This window comes from Rhineura floridana, chromosome 14, assembly GCF_030035675.1.
Source record: "Rhineura floridana isolate rRhiFlo1 chromosome 14, rRhiFlo1.hap2, whole genome shotgun sequence".
Classification (NCBI taxonomy): domain Eukaryota; kingdom Metazoa; phylum Chordata; class Lepidosauria; order Squamata; family Rhineuridae; genus Rhineura; species Rhineura floridana.
Window position 1 is genome coordinate 9,501,665 of NC_084493.1, and position 22,340 is coordinate 9,524,004.

At 43.8% G+C, this 22,340-nt stretch overlaps 1 protein-coding gene across 1 annotated transcript; it reads right to left on the reverse strand.

Moving 5' to 3' along the window:
* Positions 1-1,508: 1,508 nt before the first annotated feature.
* LEO1 (LEO1 homolog, Paf1/RNA polymerase II complex component) lies at positions 1,509-20,809 on the reverse strand. Its single transcript, XM_061595541.1, has 12 exons — positions 20,535-20,809; positions 18,220-19,032; positions 17,070-17,174; positions 14,181-14,275; positions 13,510-13,655; positions 12,760-12,844; positions 10,948-11,042; positions 8,886-9,020; positions 7,486-7,621; positions 6,294-6,480; positions 5,855-5,952; positions 1,509-1,788 (listed from the first exon to the last, which is right to left on the reverse strand). Exons 1-12 carry the CDS (start codon positions 20,590-20,592, stop codon positions 1,681-1,683), a joined length of 2,061 nt encoding a protein of 686 aa, XP_061451525.1. The 5' UTR covers positions 20,593-20,809; the 3' UTR covers positions 1,509-1,680.
* Between the last annotated feature and the right edge of the window lie 1,531 nt (positions 20,810-22,340).

Sequence of the window (22,340 nt, forward strand, 5' to 3'; positions counted from 1 at the left end):
TATTGCATTTTACTGCATTCCAATTTGAATTCTATGGATAAAATCTAAGATATAAAAGAAGCCATAAAAATAACAATCATCCAATAAACCAAAAATAAAAACTTGTTGGTTTTCCAGAGACTTCTGAAAACGATCTTGTTCTGGAGAGCCTTTGGGAGGGACTGGTTTTATGCCTTCTACGTGAAATTTTACCTTTGTAGTCCCTTTAGTACCAATCTCTCTCTATATGTATATATATATGTGTGTGTGTGTATATATATATATATATATATATATATATATTGTATTGTATTTTAATTGTATGTATTTTAATTTATTTTAATGTTTTTGTGATTTTATTGTTTACAATTTTATGATGTAGATGTTTGATTTTATTTTTGTAAGCCGCCCTGAGTGCCCTATTATAGGGTAGAAGGGCGGGATAGAAATATTTTAAATAAATAAATAAATACAGCATCTAGCGCAGTGCATTATGATTGCTACAACAGGCAGAAAAATCATGAAGTGGTCCGCCAAGATTCTCAGCAATTTTCAGGTGGTCTGTGGGGAACTAAAATGTGGGAGCCTCTGGGCTAGAAAAAAGGAAGCTGAAGGAATCGGGGAATGTTTAATATGGACACAGGAAGACTGTTGGCCCATCTAGCTCGGTATTGTCTGCACTGACTGACTTCAGACAGGAAATCTTTCCTAGCCTTACCTGGAGATGCCGGGGATTGAACCTGGGACCTTCTGCATGCAAAGCAGATGCGCTGCCACCGAGCTACAGCTGGGCCTTACTATGGCCCTTTGCAGTAGGTTGAGGATCTTTTGGCTATAAAACTAAACAAAACTTGGACTCCCCCCCCCATAGCTTAAAGCAGCAGCCTTTAATCGTTCCAGACCAGAACCCATATTTAGCCCCAACACGTGTCCTATTTAATTAAAACAATTAGACAACCAGCGATCAGAAACAAAATGTCGCAGGACAGCCCCAACCTCTTACAGGCCCAGGGACGAAAGAAAATAGGCTCTAAAGTTGTTCTTCCCAATCTTGGGCCCCTCGATGTTGTTGGATTACAATTTCTATTAGCCCTAGTGCCACTGGCCATCCTAGCTGGGGAGGATGCGAGTTGTCGTCCAACATCCTCTGCAGATCCAAACCTATTATGCCTGCTACCCAAATCCGCAGCCTCGTGTCTCTATCTTCACTTCCTCTCCCACTGTAGCATTCAGTTATGCAAAAGATGTGATACAATCGTGTGACACTGAGCAGGGAAGCTTATAGCGTGACGATGCCCTGCCCTGTGCTTTGCCCTTCTAAATATTATAAGAGGGAAGAGGAGATGTAGGGTTGCTCGTGTTTTGGGCAGGAAGATATGAACCGAAACACATTTCGTTGTGGCTTCGTAAAAGTCAACAGCCCAGCAGAAACGAGTATTTGGGCGAGCATGGCGTTCTCGATGACCAGCCCTGTATGGATCTAAAAAACTGCAACGACATATTCTGGTGTAACAAAGCAATTCAATTAAAAAGGTCCAACAAAAAGCTTTATTCCCTTTTAAGATTCCGGTTCTTAATGCAAGTTTCTTTCGTTTTTTTTTTTTTAAAAAAACAAATCCTCACTGGGTTTACTTACATCTTGGCTGTAACAGAACAGCACAGTCATTATATATACACATGTATCTAACATTCAGACTTGTGTTATGCATCCTCATCCTCGTTTTCCTCATCGCTGATCACATACTTCTTATGCTTCTTGGTTGCCTTCTCGTCATCTTCTCCTTTTCTTTTACCGGATGGCTCACCCTCCTGCAGGAGAGCACAGTGGTTTTAAGCCAAAGTGAGCATTTGGATAGATTTACTGATGTCAGTGACTAAAGTCCCAGTTTTAATCATCCTTGCACTAAGAAATGGGCCTTTCATGCTCCCAAGGGAAAAAGAAGACACCCCCTCTATTAATGATGAGAGAAACTAAAGAAACAGAGGAAAGAAGGATTTTGCAATTTTGTGCACAACTATCTGAGGATACAAGCAGGACTGAATGCAGCTGAGAATTCACAGCATGCTCCTAAGCATGCTCACTTAAAAGTTAAATCCCTCTAAGAGTCACTCTTTAGTGAATGGATTGTATCCAACATTGTGCAAGCGGAGCACCCCCCGTGCAGTAGGACTTCCCCGTCCCCTTCCTCACCTCTCAGCCTGCCCCCAAAATCTGCCCCAGAGGGTCTCCCAACCCTCTGGAAGAGATATTGAGGGTGCACAGGGGGCCTGCAGTGGAGGAGGTCCATTTCACAAGCAGAAATCCACTGCGTGAGTGAAACAGTAGCACTGGATGCAATCGGATGTGTTTAGGACTACAGTTCAGTTACGGCTTTCAAAGCAAGGGAGAAGTAGCACGTTTTTGAGTGTTTCCTACATGACAACCACTGCAAGGCCCCCACAACTAGGCACCACTGACTGTTCTGGGAAAATGCACATCGTTATAGTGTCACAACGTGAGTGTCACTACACATTACAGAGAGCACAAACACAAGACAGGAAATGCCATTTTCAGTGACATCCTCAACCCCCCCCCCAAAAAAAGTGGAGTGCCTGGATGCAGAAGGTCCCAGGTTCAATCCCTGACATCTCCAGGTCGAGGGAGAGACTTCCGGTCTGAAATCCTGGAGAGCTACTGCCGGTCAGTGTAGACAATATTGAGCTAGATGGACCAGTGAGTCTGACTCAGTATAACGCAGCTTCCTATGTTCCTAAAGGCAATGTGCGGATCCGCTCAGGGACTCTAGTTACAGCTGAAGGGCATATTCTTAACCCTTCCTGAACAGAAGTTACAAATTCAGCCTAGATCTCAGCTAACTGCTAGATGTTAATAATACAGTAGGGCCCCGCTTTGTGGCGCTCCGCTTTACAGCGTTCCACCGATACAGCGGTTGTCAATTGCAAAAAGGCCCCACTCCTACGGCACATGTTCCAGTTTTACGGTGTTTTTCAGGCATCGGGCACCATTTTTGTCAATGTAAGTCAATGTGTTCTGCTTTACAGCGGATTTCGCTTTACAGCGGCGGTCCAGAACGGAACCCGCCGTATGAGCGGGGCCCTACTGTAAAGATAAAATATCTTGTCCACTTTGACTAAAATAAGGACCACATGTAAAAATTGGTAAAAAGACAACAATACATTAGCCATAATTAATTTCCTTAATTTGAAAGGTAAGTATCCTCATCTAATTTACAATGAAATCACATTTTAATATTGAATGTATTAGTGGCGATGAGCTTGAAGATTTCTTTTTCCTCTCAGAGAAGATCTTGTATCTTGGAACATAGTAATTTAGTAAATGGAACAGAGAGAGAAAAACAGACCACAAGAAATGCTTAATACAGAGGCAGCCATCGTGGCACCCTCCAGAGGTCGTTGGACTCCAAGAACATGTGGAGGGCACCACGTTGGTTACCCTTGCTTTAATAGTTCTTAACAGCTACAGGGACAGAATTCCCTACCACTCTCAATCAATATTTTAATATTTAATATTTTACCATTAGCTGTAAGGAACAAGAAATGCTACAAAGGGATTTGAACCTTTGGTTGAAAGCTAATTACTGTCTGTCTCCCACCCCCGACCATTAACAGATCCAGGTTTCATGCAAATGAAAGGCCACGGTAAAGTCCTTATGAATGTCAAAGTCAGCCTCCGACTGCAACACATACTTCAAAAGAGGCTGGCGATTATTTTAATGAAGTCGTCACTCCTGTATCTCTCTCTTGCAGTGCAATAGAGTTTCATTAGATTTCCACCAACTGGAAAATTACTTGCTTTTTATTAATTAACCCAATAACTTGATTCACTTTCACAATAAAATTTAGCATAACGGCACCTAGGACACCATTAAGCATGGGTTCAGATCCAAGGAAGCACCTGGGCACTGGGCTTTGAGGGGGTGGCACCTGCCAAGGGCATTTGATTCAACTATCCCCTCAATAGTACAAGAAAGAAACAGTACAAACACATCATAAATGAGAGGTGAGTCATGCATGCAGACTGCATCAAAGTTGTGAAACGGTACAAATGCAAAGAAAAGAAAATGTTAAAAAGTTGAACAAATGGAGGGGGTGCCAGTGATGTTTCCTCACCAGTGGAGCTGTTTGATCTAGGGCAGGGATGAGTTGCCTCAAGCCTGGGAACAAAATATGGCCCTCCAGGCCTCTCTATTTGGCCCTTGGAATTCTCCAAAGGCCACACCCCTCACTGGCGCATCCCGAGTACTTTTGCCTGGCTAGAACGTATCCTTGAACTCTGATAACTGCATTTCCTTCTCTGGATGGATAAAAGAGAGGTGTGTGTGTAGAAACTCGCCTACTTTACAAATGTAAAATTTACATGCATAGCTCCACCCACTTTTGCCTCTGGCTCCACCCAGAGGTTGTCCAGAAGGGAATGCAGCCCTTGGGCTGAAAAGGGTTCCCCGTCCCTTGTCTAAGTCCTGATTAAATATTGCTCTAAATAGGTTTGAACCCCTAAATAACAGAGCTTTTCAAACTGAAGTCCACCCAGGTTTTATTCTCCACCCTAATACATGTAAATTGCTCTTAACACAGAATTCCTCTTTCGGGCTTCTATCCAAACTCACTTCTCCACTTCTAAAGTCTTTCTGAGACGTTCTGCAGAACTCCAACACCTCTGACCCAAAGACAGTTATCATCTGGATCAATTTTTGGAGACCAAAAATGGACAAATGGTTAAACAAGACGCAGACCAAAGTGCAAGTCTGAGCAGCCCACAATTTGTGGTTCATGTTGAGATGCTACTCTCTTAACTAATTTTTTTAATGTTTAAGCGCCCCCATGTGGTGAAGTTGAACTTCAGCATACAAGCTAAATTACTTTTAAAATGGAAGACAAAAAAGTGTTAAAGCAGAGGCTCAGTTGTCTTTTACCCACATAGAAATGAACAACTTGTGGCAGATGACAGAATCCCAAGAGCTGCTACAGGCTTGCATAAGCCCGGTGGAACTGCTGATGACTTTTCATTGACCAGCAAACCCCTTCCTCAATGCCGTATCACAAACTGCTTTTGAAATACAAGGCCAACCCCCCCCTCCAAGATGTTGGATCCTAACCAGTTAAGGAAAAACTTGCAGGCATCTAAAACCACAGCATTAAATGGATGCTTTCTGAGTATGAACTTTCAATCTTAAGAGGCAATAATGTTTTTAGACGACAATCTTTGCTAGCGTAGAGGATGTTAATAAGCTTGGTGATACAACTTTATTTCATGATGTTTACATTCCACCTTTCCTCCATCATGGAGCACCAAGGTGGCATCCATATAGGTCCCTGGAGGTCTCCCATACAGGCACTTACCAGAAGCAAACCTGCTTAGCTTCAGCAAGGTGATGGTCTCATGCGCCCTCAAAGCCATACTTTAGACATCCTTCCTATGTTGCATGAATGCAGAGCACAACAGTTGCTAACCCTTTAGTCCAGTTCTTTATTATTACATGAACTGTGTACACCCTTCTTGAGCTACTTGAAGCTCTTGTAACGGCAGAAAGTGTTGTGATATGAGTCATCACTCCATTGTCCAACCACCTTGCCTGGTTACCTTTTATTTATTTGTTATTACATTTGCATCCCAACTTTCTTCCAAGGAGTTCAAGGTGGCAGACCTTGGCAGTCCCCTTTGCCTTATCCTCATAACAACCCTGTGAGGTAGGGTTAGGTGGGAAGACAGCAACTAGCTCAGGGTCACCCAGTGAGCTTAGTGGCGATTTGAACCCTGGTCTCCCAGACTGTAGTCCAACCTTCTTCAGGGCAATATTATAACCAACATGTGCACACTGCCAGTCAGAATACATTCCTCCCAGGTTTCTCTCACCTCATCACTGTTGAGTTTCTTCGCCTTCAGTAATCTCTGTGCTTTGTCTTCATCTGAGCCCTCATCGCTATCGGAAGAATAAATCCTAGCACGCTCCTCTGAAAGGGGAAAAAACATGCATCGCTTTCCAAGAGTTTACAGAAGATGACCATAAATTAGAAGCTACAAATTAGAAACTAGGCATCGAGAATGTTCTTTTAAATAATGTGACCCTGGGTCACTCACTACACAAGACATCCTGCCCCACAAATGGAAAATGTGCAAACAAGCACGATCAGTGTCGTGTGCCCACTGGCCGTTAAAAAATAATAATAAAATAAAATGCGTTCTTTTCAAAAAGATTTCCTCCTGTTACATTCAAATGGTAACGTCCCACTTTTCCTTTCTGCAGTAAGCCCAAAGCAGGCCAGCTGAGGACTCCAAGCCAAGACATGCGTACCTCTTATCCCGCCTTTATATCTGTTCTTAATTGCAGCCAGGCTGATGGCCTCTTCCCCTTCATCCTCCTCATCGTAGCGATCAGGCTCTAAGTAGCTGGCACTTAGCCCCCGCTGGTGCTGCTTCTCACGCATTCGCCTCTGCTGGGACTCTCTGCGAATGGAAGCTCGCAACCTTTCTTCCTCTTTCTGCAGGGTGGTGGTGAAGAGGAACAACAGGCACGTGCCAAGGATTTCTCAAACAGTGTTTCGATTCTGCATTGCCCTACACTTTATCATCATCATCATTTTATACACCTCTCAATGCCAAACGAGACATCTAAGTAGTTTATAAAAATCAGTTACACAAACATTAAAAAACACACACGCATCATTAAAATACACAATAAAACAAGCCCATTAATTCAACAATTAATTTAAAACAAGAAGGTGAGAAATCACTTGAACGCCTGTGTATACAGGTGCACTTTCAGAAGCTGGAGGAATGCTAGATGGGATCTTGGCATTCTTGTGGCAGTTAAGTCTCATTCCAATGTTTTTTCCCAGGACTGACTCTTACCACATGTTGTAGCTGAGCAAGGCGGTGGAAGTTCTCTGCACTCAATTTTTAATTTGCTCTGGCCTGGATTCCACAGGCTGATCAACGTGTTGCAGAAGGAGGAAGAGGAGTCTGGCGGATGAGGGGTTTTGCTTTTGGACCAAGTTAACTTGGCTCACACTCAGCTGTAACTTTTCACCAAATAAGGAACAATGTGTTTTAGCGCACTGGCAGCATGAGTGCCGGACACTGGCCCATTCTTGCCTAGCAGTACTGTTGATATCATAAAATGATTTATAATGGCCGATTGCCAGATGCAGATATGAGTTTTACAGGATGTGGCAAACATGAAGTTACTCTTATCTCTTCTGCTCAGCCCCTCTGGTTCCCTGCTTCTTCCCCTTTTCAACTGTTTTCAGGGTCTGCCTGGAGTCATTCACTCTAAGAGGTCCCCTAGCTACTCACAGAGAAGACAATGGAGATTGTTTTCTATGGCAGTTCAGGCCCCTGTCTAGCAAGAGGTTAGCAGCTTTTAAGGAGGAAGCTTAAAGATGCTGGTGAGCCAAACATACCAACAATATTTTAAGATTTGGGGGGGGGAATTAAGAACAGCTTAGAAGGCAAATTTTGATTCCGCTCCCTCCCCTCTACTATACCTTAATCATTTCTGTGCGTTGGGACTCTGGATCACGGCCAGCCATTGGCAATATACGGATTTTTTGTGTCTTTGAACATCTGTCTGCAAGCGAGAGAGTCATCTTCCTGTGTGTGGCGCTGTCTGTTGAGTGGGGCCTGTGGCAAAATTGTTACTGGGTGAAAAATGCTTCTTTCAGGGGATTGCAATTTCGAGAGAATGACATGTTGTTGAGCTGGTACAAATAACACGTAAGCCAAACAATAGCCAGGAACATCTCATGGTTAGCGAGGAGAGAGCTTGATCACAAGTCCCGGTGTGCACAACATGCTAGTGGCAGCACAAAGAACTGGTGAAGAGCACAGTGGCTGGGAGCTCTTCTTCAGGAGTTCATCTCCTCTGCGGGCCACCCACCTGTAATCACCTGACATCATAATACCATCAGGGGATTGTAACAGACAATCAGCTGATTGTTGGTTACAGCAGCCTCCTCTGAAGACACACTCTCAATGCCAATCAGCTGATAGGCACTGGGAGGATGCCTTCAAAGAGGCTCCCTATAACTGTCAATCAGCTGATTGATGGTTACAGGGAACCCCTGTGATGTCTCTGGCGTGGGGAAAATGGTCCTAAAAATGAAGCATTCTCTCTGCAGAGAAAGGAGTTTGTATTCACAGTGCTGGGGGAAGTGCCTTGAATACAAATACTTCACTGGAAAGAAAAAATTGCTCCATTTTTAATCTGAGCATTCCCCCCCCCATCTCCTGAGAAAGTAGCTTGGATGTAAAGAGCTTTGAATGCAAACTGCTTCCTCCAGCCTCTTGGGCTGCTCTAGGGAGTTCCCAAAAGGTAACTTCCAAGCGCAGGCCATCACAGCCGATGATTGCCAGGCCTTGGGGTGTGCAGCACTCTCTTCAAGCACTGACAATCAGCTCATTTAGCCTCCAGGCCTGAGGTTCCCGACCTGATACAGGCCTCAGGAAACAGACAACATAATAAAACAACTAAGAGTTTTGTGGCTTCTTAAAGACTAACAAACTTAGTATAGCATAAGCTTTTGTAGACCAGAGACCACTTCATCAGATGTATCACGTTTTCCTCAATTGGCAGGGACACACAGATGTAGTTTAGATGTGGATGGGAATTGCAAGCAGTGAGGTTAAGAGGGACATGAAATACAAAAAGTGCAGGTTGTGAAATTGTTACAGTAAGCATTTACAAAGTAGCACTGAAGATGATAAGCCAAACATCCTGGCACTGGTAAGCTAATTAATGTCTGCAGTTGAGACAAGTTTCCATGTTTTCATTTCAACACGGCTACCCTTTGAAAGTAATAAAACAAGCCACCTTGCATCCTCTATCATGTTAACCACAACACCACTCTTGTAAGTATTTTGAACTCAATGTGATCCGTTTGCTTACCTGAAGGTTAGTTTTGTTTTGAACACAGCCTGCCCCTGAAGACCTGTTCCTTGTCTGATGAAGAGATGATTGTGATCCCCTTGTAATGGTGCTTTATAGACGTCGAACACTTCATTCCCCAAATGCAGCGACATGCTTCAAAAGGAGGGAGGATTGTTCCCATTAGTATACAGACCATTAGGAAAGAGCCTAGTTGCTATGCTTACATAAGTGCATAAAGCCAACTGACTAATTCAGTTGATGTATTTATATGTCTGTTATCCTCACATCAGTCAACCATTTGTTCTCAGCTATATCAACTCTCTCCAATGTCTAGTTTTACTTAGGCAACAAGTCTGATGGCAGGAGCCTGTGACTTATTTTTTGTTTTATGGAAGGTGCCTAGTTTATGCAAGTGATCTAGAAGTAGGATATCATTATCTGTTTATAGAACCGAGAGGACAGACCTATCCCACAAAGGGCCACAAAAGAGGTTCACCTCCAAAGGACAGAAGTCTGCCGACAACTCCTTAGATCGTGGGAATTTTTAGACCGACATTACAGAATTTTGGAGAAAAATGTGAAATTTGCTAGTCCTCCCAGCCTATAGTTATGTTCCTTAGTTATCTTTTTAGCCTGTCTTTTACCTTGTTTATTGCTGGCTTTCTTGTTTAATTTGTGGCGTGGATGATTTTGTTTGTACTTTTGTATACTGCTTCCAGGTGCTCCAGACATAACACAGCAAAAATGGAAATAGCAAAGGAAGTCCTTTGGTACTTCCTTTGTAAGATTTATCAAAGGCACCTTCCGCTTTCCTCTCAATGGGTCTTCCAAGGACAGCATCATTATCAGAAGACTAGCACAGGCACCGGGGTGTTGATTACTGGGACCTTCAGCTGTTCTATAAAGTCAGGTGGGAGACAGTACTTCTTTTGGGGTACTTCAGTAAATTTTCTTTGACTCTCTGGTTGCATTCAGGCATTAGGGCCAAATCGCCCTGAAGGGGAATGCCAAGGAGCTCCTTGCCCCTGGAAGTGCTGGAAGGAACGTCGTATGGTGGCCAGATGATTTTCGACATGAGAGGGTGGTTGATGCCAGACTGGCTGGGTCCTGAATCTGTGAGGAGAGCAAATCCTACGTTCTCAATGGCACAAAGAACGGTTAGGTGGAGGCTCTCAGGCGCCATCGGAACTGTACATTTACAGCAGTATCATACCACTTTAAACTTGGCTTCCCCCAAAGAATCTTGGGAACTGTAGTTTGTTAAGGGTGCTGAGAGTTGTTAGAAGTCTCTTATTCCCCCCAGAGTTACAACTCCCGGAGTTCCCTGGGAGGAAGGTCTGATTGTTAAACCACTCTTGGAATTGTAACTCGGGGGGGTGGGAAGAGTAAGAGACTTCTAACAACTCTCAGCACCCTTTCACAAACTACAGTTCCCAGGATTCTTGGGGGAGGGGGGAGCCATGATACTGCTTTAAATGTATAATGCAGGCAAGGCCCATTTCAGAGGCTCTGTGGCATGGAAGGAATACTTACAGAGATTTTTAGTTAACCAATCCTAGGGTACTGAGCTTTCTATGCATCTGTTAGGGGTCTTTGCCTTTTCAGATCCAGATTTTCCCACTGCCTCAAGGAAGAGCAGAGGGGAAGAGGAGGATGGAGAAGGAAGGCAAAAAAAAAGCTGGTTTTCTACAAAAAGAATTAAAAAAACATATGAAGTCTGGAGAGAGAAAAAGGCCTGAAAAAGGCAAGATGCAACAGGATTGAATGGAGAGAGTTCTGTCCCAAGCAAGGCAATGAACTAAACAGGGGAGGAACCAACAGGATAGGCATAGTGTTTAAAAGCTGGGGCCACACGATTCCTTGCCTCTCCCAGGAAGAGAACTTGAGCCATCTGTGGATGGATGCCCCCCTTCACCCCACCCAGAAAAAAAAATTGCCTAAGCCTGACACACAGGGGTCTAAGAGGTGAACCCAGGGGAAATAAAACATGTGAATGAGACCAAGATAGGCCTCTGTACTGCACAACATGATTTCCTACAGGTCATGAGAACAGGCCTAGGAGGACCAGACACAAACTAACCTCCCGTCAGACCACTTGACTATCCGAGCGTTGCTTTCGCGAACCTCATTTCCTTCGTCATCTCGGCGAGTTCGCCAACGTATTGTGTTCTCCACCTGTTGGGACACAACAACGTTGCCGTGTGCAGAAAGCGTTTCTTGAGTAAAATGTCACACCGCTTACAAGAAGTACAGTGGGGGGGGCGGGAATAATATTGTTAGGAGTGTCATCCGGTGCTGTTCTGCCAAACCATTGAAGCAATGTTCACGATATTAACTGGCTTAATGTATCTGTGTTGTGAATCAGGTCGAAATCTGTGAGATGGCAAGGGAGCTCAACATACCATGAAGGAGGGGTTGGGGGTGGTGTCTCCCCACTGTAAGCTCGGGCCTTTTCTGCAAAAACTGGCACACCACCTTAGGCCTCACACCAAAGAAAAGAAGCAGCATGCATAACAGAAATGAATGCATAGTCTCCTCCATTTACCCTCACCTTCATTCTGCTCCCCTCTGTTGCTTTCCATGTACCAAATTTTAGACTCCATCAGGCAGGGACCTACCTCATGCTGAAAAAACCCCATGCAAATTGATGGGAGATATGAATTTTAAAAAACCAAGGAAGAGACCCCTGGTGCCCCAACTGGCAAACCGTAGTTTATCCTGCATAAGCATTGCTATAGTGCTCCAGATGTCACACCGTATGTAATACTTTGCATTTAAATAGAGCTTTGAATACTCTAAAGTGCTTCACATACATCATCACAGTAGTCATTACAACGATGCTGTAAGGTAGACCAGCACTCTTTCCACCACACTGCAAAAGCTGAAAAACAAGGCTGGCTTAAGGTCTCCTATTGCTCCTGTATTTATTTATTTTTACATTTCTACCTTTCCTCCAAGGAGCAAAAGGCGGCACAGATAGTTCTCCTACCTTCCCATTTTATCCTCACAACTACCCTGTGAGGTAGGCTAGGCTAAGAGGTGGTGACTGGCCCAAGATCACCCACGGAACTTCATGGCTCAGTAGGGAATTTGAACCCTTGTTTCCCAGGTCCTAGTCCAACACTCTAACCATTACACCACACTGGCTCTCTTACAGTCAAGAAGTTTCTTATCATGTTCAACTGAATTTATCCTCCCTCTAACTCAAGACCATTACATTCTGTAACTTAAGCCCATTAAATCGTGATGGAAATGGCTGTTTGACAATGAAACCAATTACCTAGAGGGGTGGTGGCCTCCCCCGTGCTGGTGGTCTTCAAGGCTGGTCAGCCATCCATTGGAGATGCTGCAGTTCTGGATTTCCTACATCGAGCAGGGGTCAGACTAGACGTTATAAAACAAGTATGAGGAACCCTGGGCACTCCAGATGTTGCTGAACTACAACTTTCATAATCGCTGGCCACTGGCCATGTTTGCTGGGGCTGATGAGAGTTGCAGTTCAGCAACATCTGGAGGGCCAAAGGATCCCCACTCCTGGTATAAAAGGTCCCCTCCAACTTCATGATTCTGCTGATGCCACTGCAGAAGTGCAATTCAAGCTGGGCCTTTCCTGGTTCACAGCTCCATCTCTTACCCGCTATGCTATACCAGCACTCAAAATATAATTACATCTAAATCAGTGATGGGGAATGTGTGGCCCTCCAAATATCTGAACTACATGTCCCATCATCTTTGACCACTGGCCATGCTGGCTGGGGTTGATGGGAGTTGGAGTCCAACCATAGCTGGAGGGCCGCAGATTCCTCTTTCTTGGTCTAAAGCATGAGGCGTTGTGGTCTCAGATGTAACAAGGAGGGTTGGCCTGTTGTGGAGAGGCAGATTTAAGCTGTACCTTCAGTTTTAACCTTGTTCTACCTTCTTCATCAAGCATCTCCTCATCTTCAAATTCATCCTCATAATACTGCGGATCAAAAGGCCTGTAATAAATTGAGCAACAAGTTACCATAGAGATCTTCAATACAGCACCAGAGCTGGAATTCTCAGACAAGAACATGAGCATAGCAATTATGGTTCATGGCCACATCTCTCTTTGTACCTCTGGGTGGTGGGGGTGGCGAGAAGCAGAATTAAGGTTGGAGAAGGGCCGTAGGTTAGTGGTAGAGCATCTGATTTGCATGAAAAAGGTTCCAAGCAATCGCAGGCATCTCCAGGTACGACTGGGAATGACTCCTGCCTGAACCCTGGAGCACGTTTTAGCATTTTGTAAAAAGTGTATTTACAAATGTTTCATGAAGAAAGGTGTTATGGGGTTGGGGAGGAAGAACTTTTCTTTTATGCTGTCTGTTGTCTTTTCAGCACCTACTGAAGACCTTTTTCTTTCAAAAAGCCTTTTAAGTAGAGACCTTATCCTAGGCTGTATCTGCACTGGAACTGTTTTTTAAATTTTTTTTAAAGATGTTCTGTTTCTTTAAGATGCATTTAGTGCTTTATCACTTCTTGTTTGCCACCCTGAGCTCCTTCTGGGAGGAAGGGAGGGATGTAAGTTTAATTAATAAATAAATACAGTTGCGCTTTTTTCTCTGTAAAACATTTTGTAAAACTCAGGAACACTACTTTTCAGGAGTGAGCTCATGATTTTTACCTGGGTTCCACACTGAGGAAGTTGGGAAGCTTCACAAAATACAAGTCATTTCCTAAGTCTGTGTTTACTTTAGGAATTTCTACTTCTATCCGTGTTTCTGGAATAGGTTCTTCCTCCTGTTGATCCTCATTCAACCCATTCTCATCCTAATGAAGGGGAGAAGCATACCATGTAGGAAATAAAATCCTTTTAATGTAATTCCATATACTGTTTAGGATACTTACATATACAGAGAGAACATACATATTATCAAAGTTACACCTGCTTGGGACATTATCTTAATGTGAGAGTAGAAGGGCGGTCTCCCACTAGCCAAAGGCCCAAGCTGAATACACTTATCTAGAACCCCTTCTAAGAGGGATCCATCATTCTTATGGGTTGTATCCAACTAAGTCCTACTCAGAGGATAATCAGTAAAATTAATGAACCCAGGTTAGTCATGTCTGTTAACTTTAATGGGTCTGCTCTGAGTAGGACTAGCGCTGATTACCACGCTATGTCACTTTTACCCAATTAAAAGAATACCAATTTGATATATGTGCAAGCATTACAACGGTCACGTTGTCAGCTTGACATTCCAGGTTAAATCCCATATTGAGCTGATAATGGGCAAAAGGACAGCGTGACATGCGCTACCCCCACCTCAAAGCTTCGCAAATAAATGTACTTACAATAGGCTGCCCTGGAGTTGGGGGCTTGTCTTCCCCATCACTCCCTGAAGATATGTCATCTGCTCCTCCAAATAGATCCATCGCATCCTTATTACCTTGCCCAGATAATAAGAGAAGAGAGAAATTATACTTGGAAGGTTGAGAAAGGCAGAAAATCTGTCTGAGATTTATTTTTAAAATACAGCTTATTTATAAAAATCATACAAGGGATATGAAAGTTACCAATCATAGCATTGTAAAGAAAAATGCAGGAATGTCTTACATATAAAATAAAAGACAACAGACACACAAGCCAGAGTGCTAAGATGGTTTGTGCTGGACTTTGACTGAAGGGGATCCAAGGGTTGCATACATTCTTTTTCCCCACTCAGAGTAACTGAGCTCACAGGGTTGTTGTGATGATTTTTAAAAAAAAGGGGGGGAGGATCATCCATTTATTCTTTACATACAACCTATGTTTTTAAATTCTGTTGATTTTATTGATATTTTCTTAAGAATATTTCGTATTATTTTATGTATATGCTTAGATTTTGTCTAATTAAGCAGTATAAAATCTTCTTAAGTAATTAAATACATTTATACCCTGCCTAGAGCCAGTGTGGCGTAGTGGTTAGAGTGTTGGACTACGACCTGGGAGACCAGGGTTCGAATCCCCACACAGCCATGAAGCTCACGGGGTGACTTTGGGCCAGTCACTGCCTCTCAGCCTCAGAGGAAGGCAATGGTAAAAACCACCTCTGAATACAGCTTACCATCAAAACCCTATTCATAGGGTTGCCATAAGTCGGGATCGACTTGAAGGCAGTCGATAACAACATAAATACCCTGCCTTAAAAAAAAAGAAGAACCATGGGACGTTGCTGCTTCTCTCTTCCTTACAAACTAACAGAACAAACTTTTTTTAAACAAACTAATATACCCAGTTTGCTCTCCAGGATTCCTGGAGAAGGAGGCAGGCAAAGACCACCTCAGAACCTGCTCCAGCTGAATTGTTTGCCCTACACCAGCACTGGACCTTCTTCCACCAACTGTCCTGTGGGAAGGTGTAACAAAACGATGTGGTAAGGCTTGACAGATGAGCCTGAGGAGCTGCCTGTCAAAAGGAAGGCCCCTCCTCCTCAACAGAAAGCAGGAGGGAAGACAGCCTCAGCGGCAGTTGGAACTTGGGTCAGTTGGGAGAAGGCAGTTAGACCTCTGGGGCAGAGAAGCAGAAAGGGATGGGGGCAGGGAATTAGCTCAGGCGCGGGGAACCTTTGGCCCTCCAGGTGTTGCTGAACGACAACTCCCATCATCCCAGGCCATTTGCCATGTTTGACGGAGCTGATGGGAGTTGTTGTTCAACAACTTCTGGAGGGCCAAAGGTTCCTCATCCCTAAACTAGATGATCTGTTCTAAGCTTGTCTCTGTCATTTAGATGTCCTGTGCTACTGTAACTGTAAGTCGCTTTCGGTTCACTTTTGTGAAGAAAAGCAACTAACAAATTTAATAAACAAATGTGATAGAGAGAGGGTAGCCTTTAAAGTGCCACAAGAATTTTTGTTGTCTCTGGAAGGAAATATTCTGCATGCCTCACCTTTGTTTTCATTATATGGAACCTGTCCATTTGGCTTATGGATAAAATAAACCCTGTTGAGTATTTAGTGACACTCTTGGTGGGGATCCCTATTATTATTATTTATAAATATATATACTGGTTACATGCCTAAATGACCTCTAAGTGGTTTACAAGTATAAAATCAATTATAAAATCCACACATAATTAAGATGCATCATTAAAAAAGTGTATCATTTCTCTTTTCACAGGTATTTGGTTCATAACTTTAGAAGGCTTTTGGAGGGCTTCTGTAGCCTTCCCAAGAAGAATTGCATATCTCACACATGCACACACACATATATTAAAATTTTACTTTTTATTAACGGTAAGTTGCTTTGAGTGCACATATGTGTGCAGAAAAGTGACTAACAAATTTGATAAATATCAAAGCTTAAAAACATCCATAATTAAAAAATACAATAAAACAAGCCAGTTTAAAAAGTGTATCAGTTAAAACAGTTAAAATACAACTAAGACAATGAGATCACAAGTTCAAGTTCAGGGGAATGCTTGCCTATACAGGTGTGTCTTCAAGAGCCGGTAGGATGCCAATACTGATGGGGGCTCTTGTATTTCAGCAAAGATTCCTTTCCTACACTCCTCCCATGACACTTTACTCTCAACCTTGCTTACGGTGTTTGGTGTCTTTTAAATTAAGGGTGCTCCCAGGCTGGCCAGGGTATTAATGTGACAAAACAGGGAGTGGTGACAGCAAACCAGCCTGACACAGATCAGACATATTTCATATATTGTTCTAGCAATGACACGTACAGTGGGATTCCAGAAGACAGAGGGTGGTAAAACATCTGAAAAGTAAATAGGGCCCCAAAGTCCAGATGGAATTGTCTCAGCCCACAGACCAACATGTGGCCAACCCTGGATTATGGAAACTTTTCCAATAAAACATTTGTCATTCCTTGAGCACCTCCTACAGGGCAGGGAAGAGGAACCTGTAGACTTCCAAATGCTGTTGGACTGCAACTCCCATCATCCCTGACCAATGGCCTACTGGCTGGGGCTGATGGGAGTTGAAGTCCAACAATATCTGGAGGGCTACATGTTCTCCATTCCTGCTCTCAAGCAACCGGCAAGAGATGCCCCAAAATGTTGCAGTCAGAACTATTGTGACAATAAGCACAGATAACATGATTAAAATGAACACGTCAATGAGTTCTTAATTAGTGGCTTAAATCACTTGCACAAGTTGTGGGTGACAACGTCTGCTCTACAACGACAGGTGGCTTGGCATTGCATGTCTCAGCTCCAGCAAGACAATGGGAAGAGGTGCTGCTTACCTTTTTCTCCTTCTGCATCACTATCCATTTCAGAATCTGATGCAATTTGCTTCTTACGCTTCATGTGTGGAACTTCATCATCGCTGTCACTGCCTCTTGCAGATTCTGTGAAAACAAATGTCAGATTTTAGCTTCTATTATTGCACATCTTATTAGATACTCTTCCACAGTTTCATGATGCATACACTCAGAATAAAACATAGTGAAGCAATATCATTTGGGAGAATGACATGAGTGCTAGCAGTCTCCCCAAAGTGTTTTTTTTAAAAATCATATTGGTGCTAAATAAGGATGGTGCAATGCAATGAACAGATATGAAACACAGGTGCTCAAATCCCTACTTGCAGCAAACTAAAGACTGATTATGCTGGGCTTATTGTACCTGGGAGGAAGAAAAAGAGTCGTATCAACCTTCAAGAGCAGACTACTAGGCTGTAGCTAAGTGAGAGAGCACATACGCTACCAGGTTAAGTTCAAGGTGCTGGTTCTGGTGTACAAAACCCTGTACAGCTTGGGACTAGGATACCTAAAAGATCATCTTACCCATCTTATATTCCTAATCAATGCCTGGGCTTTGCAGATACCATTTTATCTGGACGTCTATTCTGCATGATATAGGAACTGGGCCTTTAGTGTAATAGCACCTTCCTTTGGAACTCCCTCCCATCACATATTAGACAGGTGAAGTCTCTGCTGTATTTTCAGTGCCTACTGAAGACCTTCCAATTCCAGCAAGCCTTTTAAATAGAGATCTTTCCCAGTCTGCTGCTATGCTGGAATTGTTTTCATATTTTTAGATGTTTTAATTTTCTATCACTTGTGTGTTTGCCACCCTGGGCTCCCTTGGGAGGAACTGCGGATATCAATTTAACAAATCATAGAATCGTAGAGTTAGAAGGGGCCTATAAGGCCCTTGAATTAAATTCCCTGCTCAATGCAGGAATCCAAATTAAAGCATACCGGACAGGTGGCTGTCCAGCTGCCTCTTGAAAGCCTCCAGTGTTGGAGAGCTCACCATGTCCCTAGGTAATAAATGTTAAATAAATGCTTGCATGCAGAAGCCTGCGAAAGAGGCCTGTCCAAGAGCCCTCTGGGCCCAGGGTTCCTCAACCCCCCGAGTCTAGCCACCTGTATTCCCAATTTGTCATACCAGATTTACGCTCATGCTCTTCTTCATCCTCCGAGAGCCTGCGCTCTTCGTCGTCAGAATGCAGGGGTCTCTCATCGTCAGAGTTCTGTGTCTTCTCCTCGTCGGAGTGTGGCGGCCTTTCATAGTCATCATCCGAGTTCTGCGCATTCTCCTCATCAGAATTCTGGGGCCTTTCATCTTCGTCGGAATTCTGCAGCTTCTCCTCATCAGAAACCAGCAGCCTCTCTTCATCGTCCGAGTTGTGCATTTTCTCCTCATCAGAGTTTTGCAGCCTCTCTTTGTCATCAGAAATCTGAGGCCTGTCCTCGTCATCCGAGTTCTTCTCTTCATCATCCAGGTGCTGCGGCCTTTCTTCGTCATCAGAGTTCTGGAGCTTCTCATCATCATCTGATTGATCACTTTTGTCTTCCCTTCCCCATTTCTCATCCTCTGAGTGTGCTTTTTCAGATCCATCTGCCTCAGAGTGGTGGCTGCCTTCATCTGATCTGTGATCCTCCTCCTCTTCCTCCTCCTCCTCTCCCTCCTCCTCATGAGCAGGTTCTGAACCACTGTGTTGGTCAATATCTGACTGGTCATTATCCTCATGTTCAGATTGTCCTGAGCCTTCGGAGTGATTGTAAGATCTTTCAGACCGGTTGTCACTGCCACTATGATGAGAGGCCCCATCATCTTCGCTATCATCACCAAACAATTCTTTATTACTGGGTTTTAAAGCCTCTCGGTCATCATCTCTTTCACTCTCGCTAGCAGAAATATTACTGATGGAACCAACATTCTCTTGATCAGAGTCTGATTCAGACGCAGAATCTGAATCTGTTAAAAAACAAAAATATTAAAAGAATCACACAATATATATAAATAACAGATGACCAATGCTATTTTTTTAAATATTTATTCTACCTAAATTAAACAAATCTATCAGATAGAAATTTACTGATCTGGAGAACTAGTTAGCTTGCTAGAAATACCAACATAAATGAAAATTCATAACTAAACTGCAGTCCAGGAACAATCCTGATTGCAGTACTACATAGAAATAAACGTTGATTGAAAATTGGTGAAACAGGAAAAATATTCCTTAAGGGAATTCCTTTGTGGTACCAGGTAATTTCTATGCTATGACATTTGTTTAAGAAATATTGCTATGGACAGGATCATAAATAGTGGCTCACCTGTGCAAAGTACGAATCACCTCCAGATGACCAAGCAGTGAAACATTATCCAAGCCAGCGTTTTTTCTGCTTTAAAGCCACAAATGACTGGCATTGGTAAGTGTGAGTCAGATGTGCTAGTAAAAATGGTTATGGGGATTATGGGCTAGCAACTTTTGTGGGTTTATTTCTAAGGCTGTTCTAGACTGGCTCAACGACGACGAACACTGTCACATCATTTTTGGGAACTTTATGCCTGTTGTTCTCAAGCTGGTTCCCTCTGGATGTTTTGAACTATATATAACTCCTATCAGCTCCGTGCTGATTGAGGAAGGCTGTGCGCCACCACTCTGCTCACCAATAAAACACACACCGTACATTTAATAACAAACAGCCTGGCTGTACCCAGCTGTTAAAGGTACAGGAAGCTTGTTTTTCTATTTGTCCCATCCGTATATAGTCAACTTTGGTGTTTCAAGTCCAGCATCCTGCACTGGAAGCAGTTGCACAAGGTTCAACTTACTTTTAGAAGATGAAACAGAGAAGGAATCAAAATAATTAAAATCTGAATGCAGATAATTAAAATCTGAATGCAGGCAATTCTTCACTTTTTAGGGGAGCAGTTTAGTCTCAGTTCAGTTAAAAAAAAAAGCAGCGAGAGTGGTAGTACTGTGGTTAGAGGGCTGGGAAGATCCAAGTCCAAACTCCACTCAGTCAAGAAACTCACCAAAAGATCTTTGGCCAGTCATTCACTCTCAGCCTAACTTTCCTCACAGGGTTGGCACAAGAATAAAAATTTGGCTGGAGGGGAGAACCCTATGCATGGCCCTGAACTCCTTGGAGGAAAGACAGAGTATAATAGATGTACTAAATACAAAGAAGTCTCTTCCCCACGCCTAACCTCAGATGGACAAGGCTGGGTTGCAATAAGGCACTCTGCACATACTCAGATGAACTATTTTATGCATGGCTGTTTCTCGTGCTCCGGGGTTGTGCGCCCTGATACCAAAACAAGTCTTGGGACTAAGTTCTGGCGAGGTCTGAACGTGAACAAAAGAGCGAAGAGAGAGTCTCAAAGGAAGAAGGAGGAGGTGTTGTTAAAAGCCAGAGCCGCCCTCCGTGGATGCGTGAGGGGGTGCCCTGGAGAAACCCCCGCCCTGGTACCTTTTTGCTCCGGCTCGGTGTCGGCATCGCTGCCGAACAGCTCCTCCATGTCCGCCATAGCGAAGAAACCAGAATTTCTCAAGCCACCTCAAGCGGACCCGGCAAAAGGGCTATGCTAGCTCGGAAGAGGGCGCCTTCTTGTGACGTAAACAAACTGCGACTGTTCCTCGGAAAAGGAAGGACTCGTTCATAGCTGTCATTAATTTTTTTGAAAACTTCGTCAATAGACAAAAGAAATTGCACAGCGACGTGAAGTCTGAGGTTCCGGTTAAAAACGGAAGCCGCCATTGGCCGTGGTTATCCATAGAGATTAATGCCGCTCTAGCCCATACCATTTCCATGGCAGGAATCCCAGGACTTTCTCAGTTTTCGTCTCTCTTTCTCTCTCTTTCCCAGGGCGGAGGTGAGAGCTGCCCACAGAAAACAATACAGCAATCCATGATTTGTAGCGTAGGGGTGATTGTGGAACGATTAGAAAAGAACGGGGAGCCTGTGGCCTTCCAAATGCTGCTGGACTCTAACTCCCACTAGCTCCAACAAGCTTGGACAATGGGCAGGGATGATGGGAGTTGTAGTCCAACAACATTTGGAGGGCATCAAGTTCCCCACCCCGATTTCGAAACAGAAAGGGGCACCAACAGGGGTGTGTAGCCATCTAGGGTCGAGGTGGGTGGGTCGGTCTTAGACCCCCTACTTTTTGGGAGCCAAGGCCCAGCAAGGTCCCTCTGTCCACAGAGTCCTATAAACCACACAGCTTGAAAGGGAAGTGTTCAAACCTGGCCAGATTATTCTGTAATCTTAGAAGGGTCCGTGGCTGTGACTAGCATGAAGGGATCCCGCACTTCTGAAGTTGCCGCTACACGACTGAGCGCCAGTCAACCTATTTAAACTGCCCCTTCCCTCTCCTCACCTTCCAAGCCCCAGTCTAGCGCTCATTTGCAATCCCTTGAAACCTCTTTAAATAGCCTTTTATGTTTCCAAAGGGAGAGAAAACCGTGGGCCTTCGCAGCCGCTTTACATCCCGATATCTTTTATTTATTTTTGCATGTGACTAGGTAGTGATCTAACCTGCGTAAGACTCCAGTTCTAAGAACTCTTACTAGGGAGTAAGCGCTGTTTAACTCGCTTCTGAGCAAACTTCCATAGGCTTGCTCTATAAACCTCCAGAAAACTGCTATTCCACTTTCCAGGCTATTGCAAACTGCAGAGGAAGGCTTTTCATTGCATCTTTCATCTCTCCACGCCAACCCCCCCTCCCGAAAAAAAATGATTTAACATCTCACTGGCTCTAGTAAAAGGTAATAAGTTACTGTTGCTGCTGGAGTTGTTTCCAAATGACCAACATGGCTATCTGCCTTTTTTTTTGTCTTGAAAAAGAAACAAGTATCATGTGACATCTTAGAAGACTAACAAAAAAGCCGTAAGATCCTTTGTGGGATTTGCTGCAACAGGCTAACATGGCTATGCTTCTGGAAGGATTTGAGATATGTAATTCCCGCTAACATTTATATTGTTATTTATACATTAAGGATCAGCATCACTGGGTACCTGCCAAGGGCCCACTGACAAGAGCCCGCTGGACCTCTGCTCTTTTTCATCACTGCAACCTGCTTGTTCACCTGCCCATTACTCTACCCCTAGCAGTGATGAGCAAGCAAACAGCAGGGCTGAGAAGCAGCAGCAGCTTCCCCTGCCTACTTGCTCACTAGCTCTGTCTGACAAGCAAGAAGAGGAGGAAGAGGTGCAGCAACAGCTGCAAACAATGGCATTGAGGGAGTAGCCTAGTTTTCACCAACCTGATGCCCA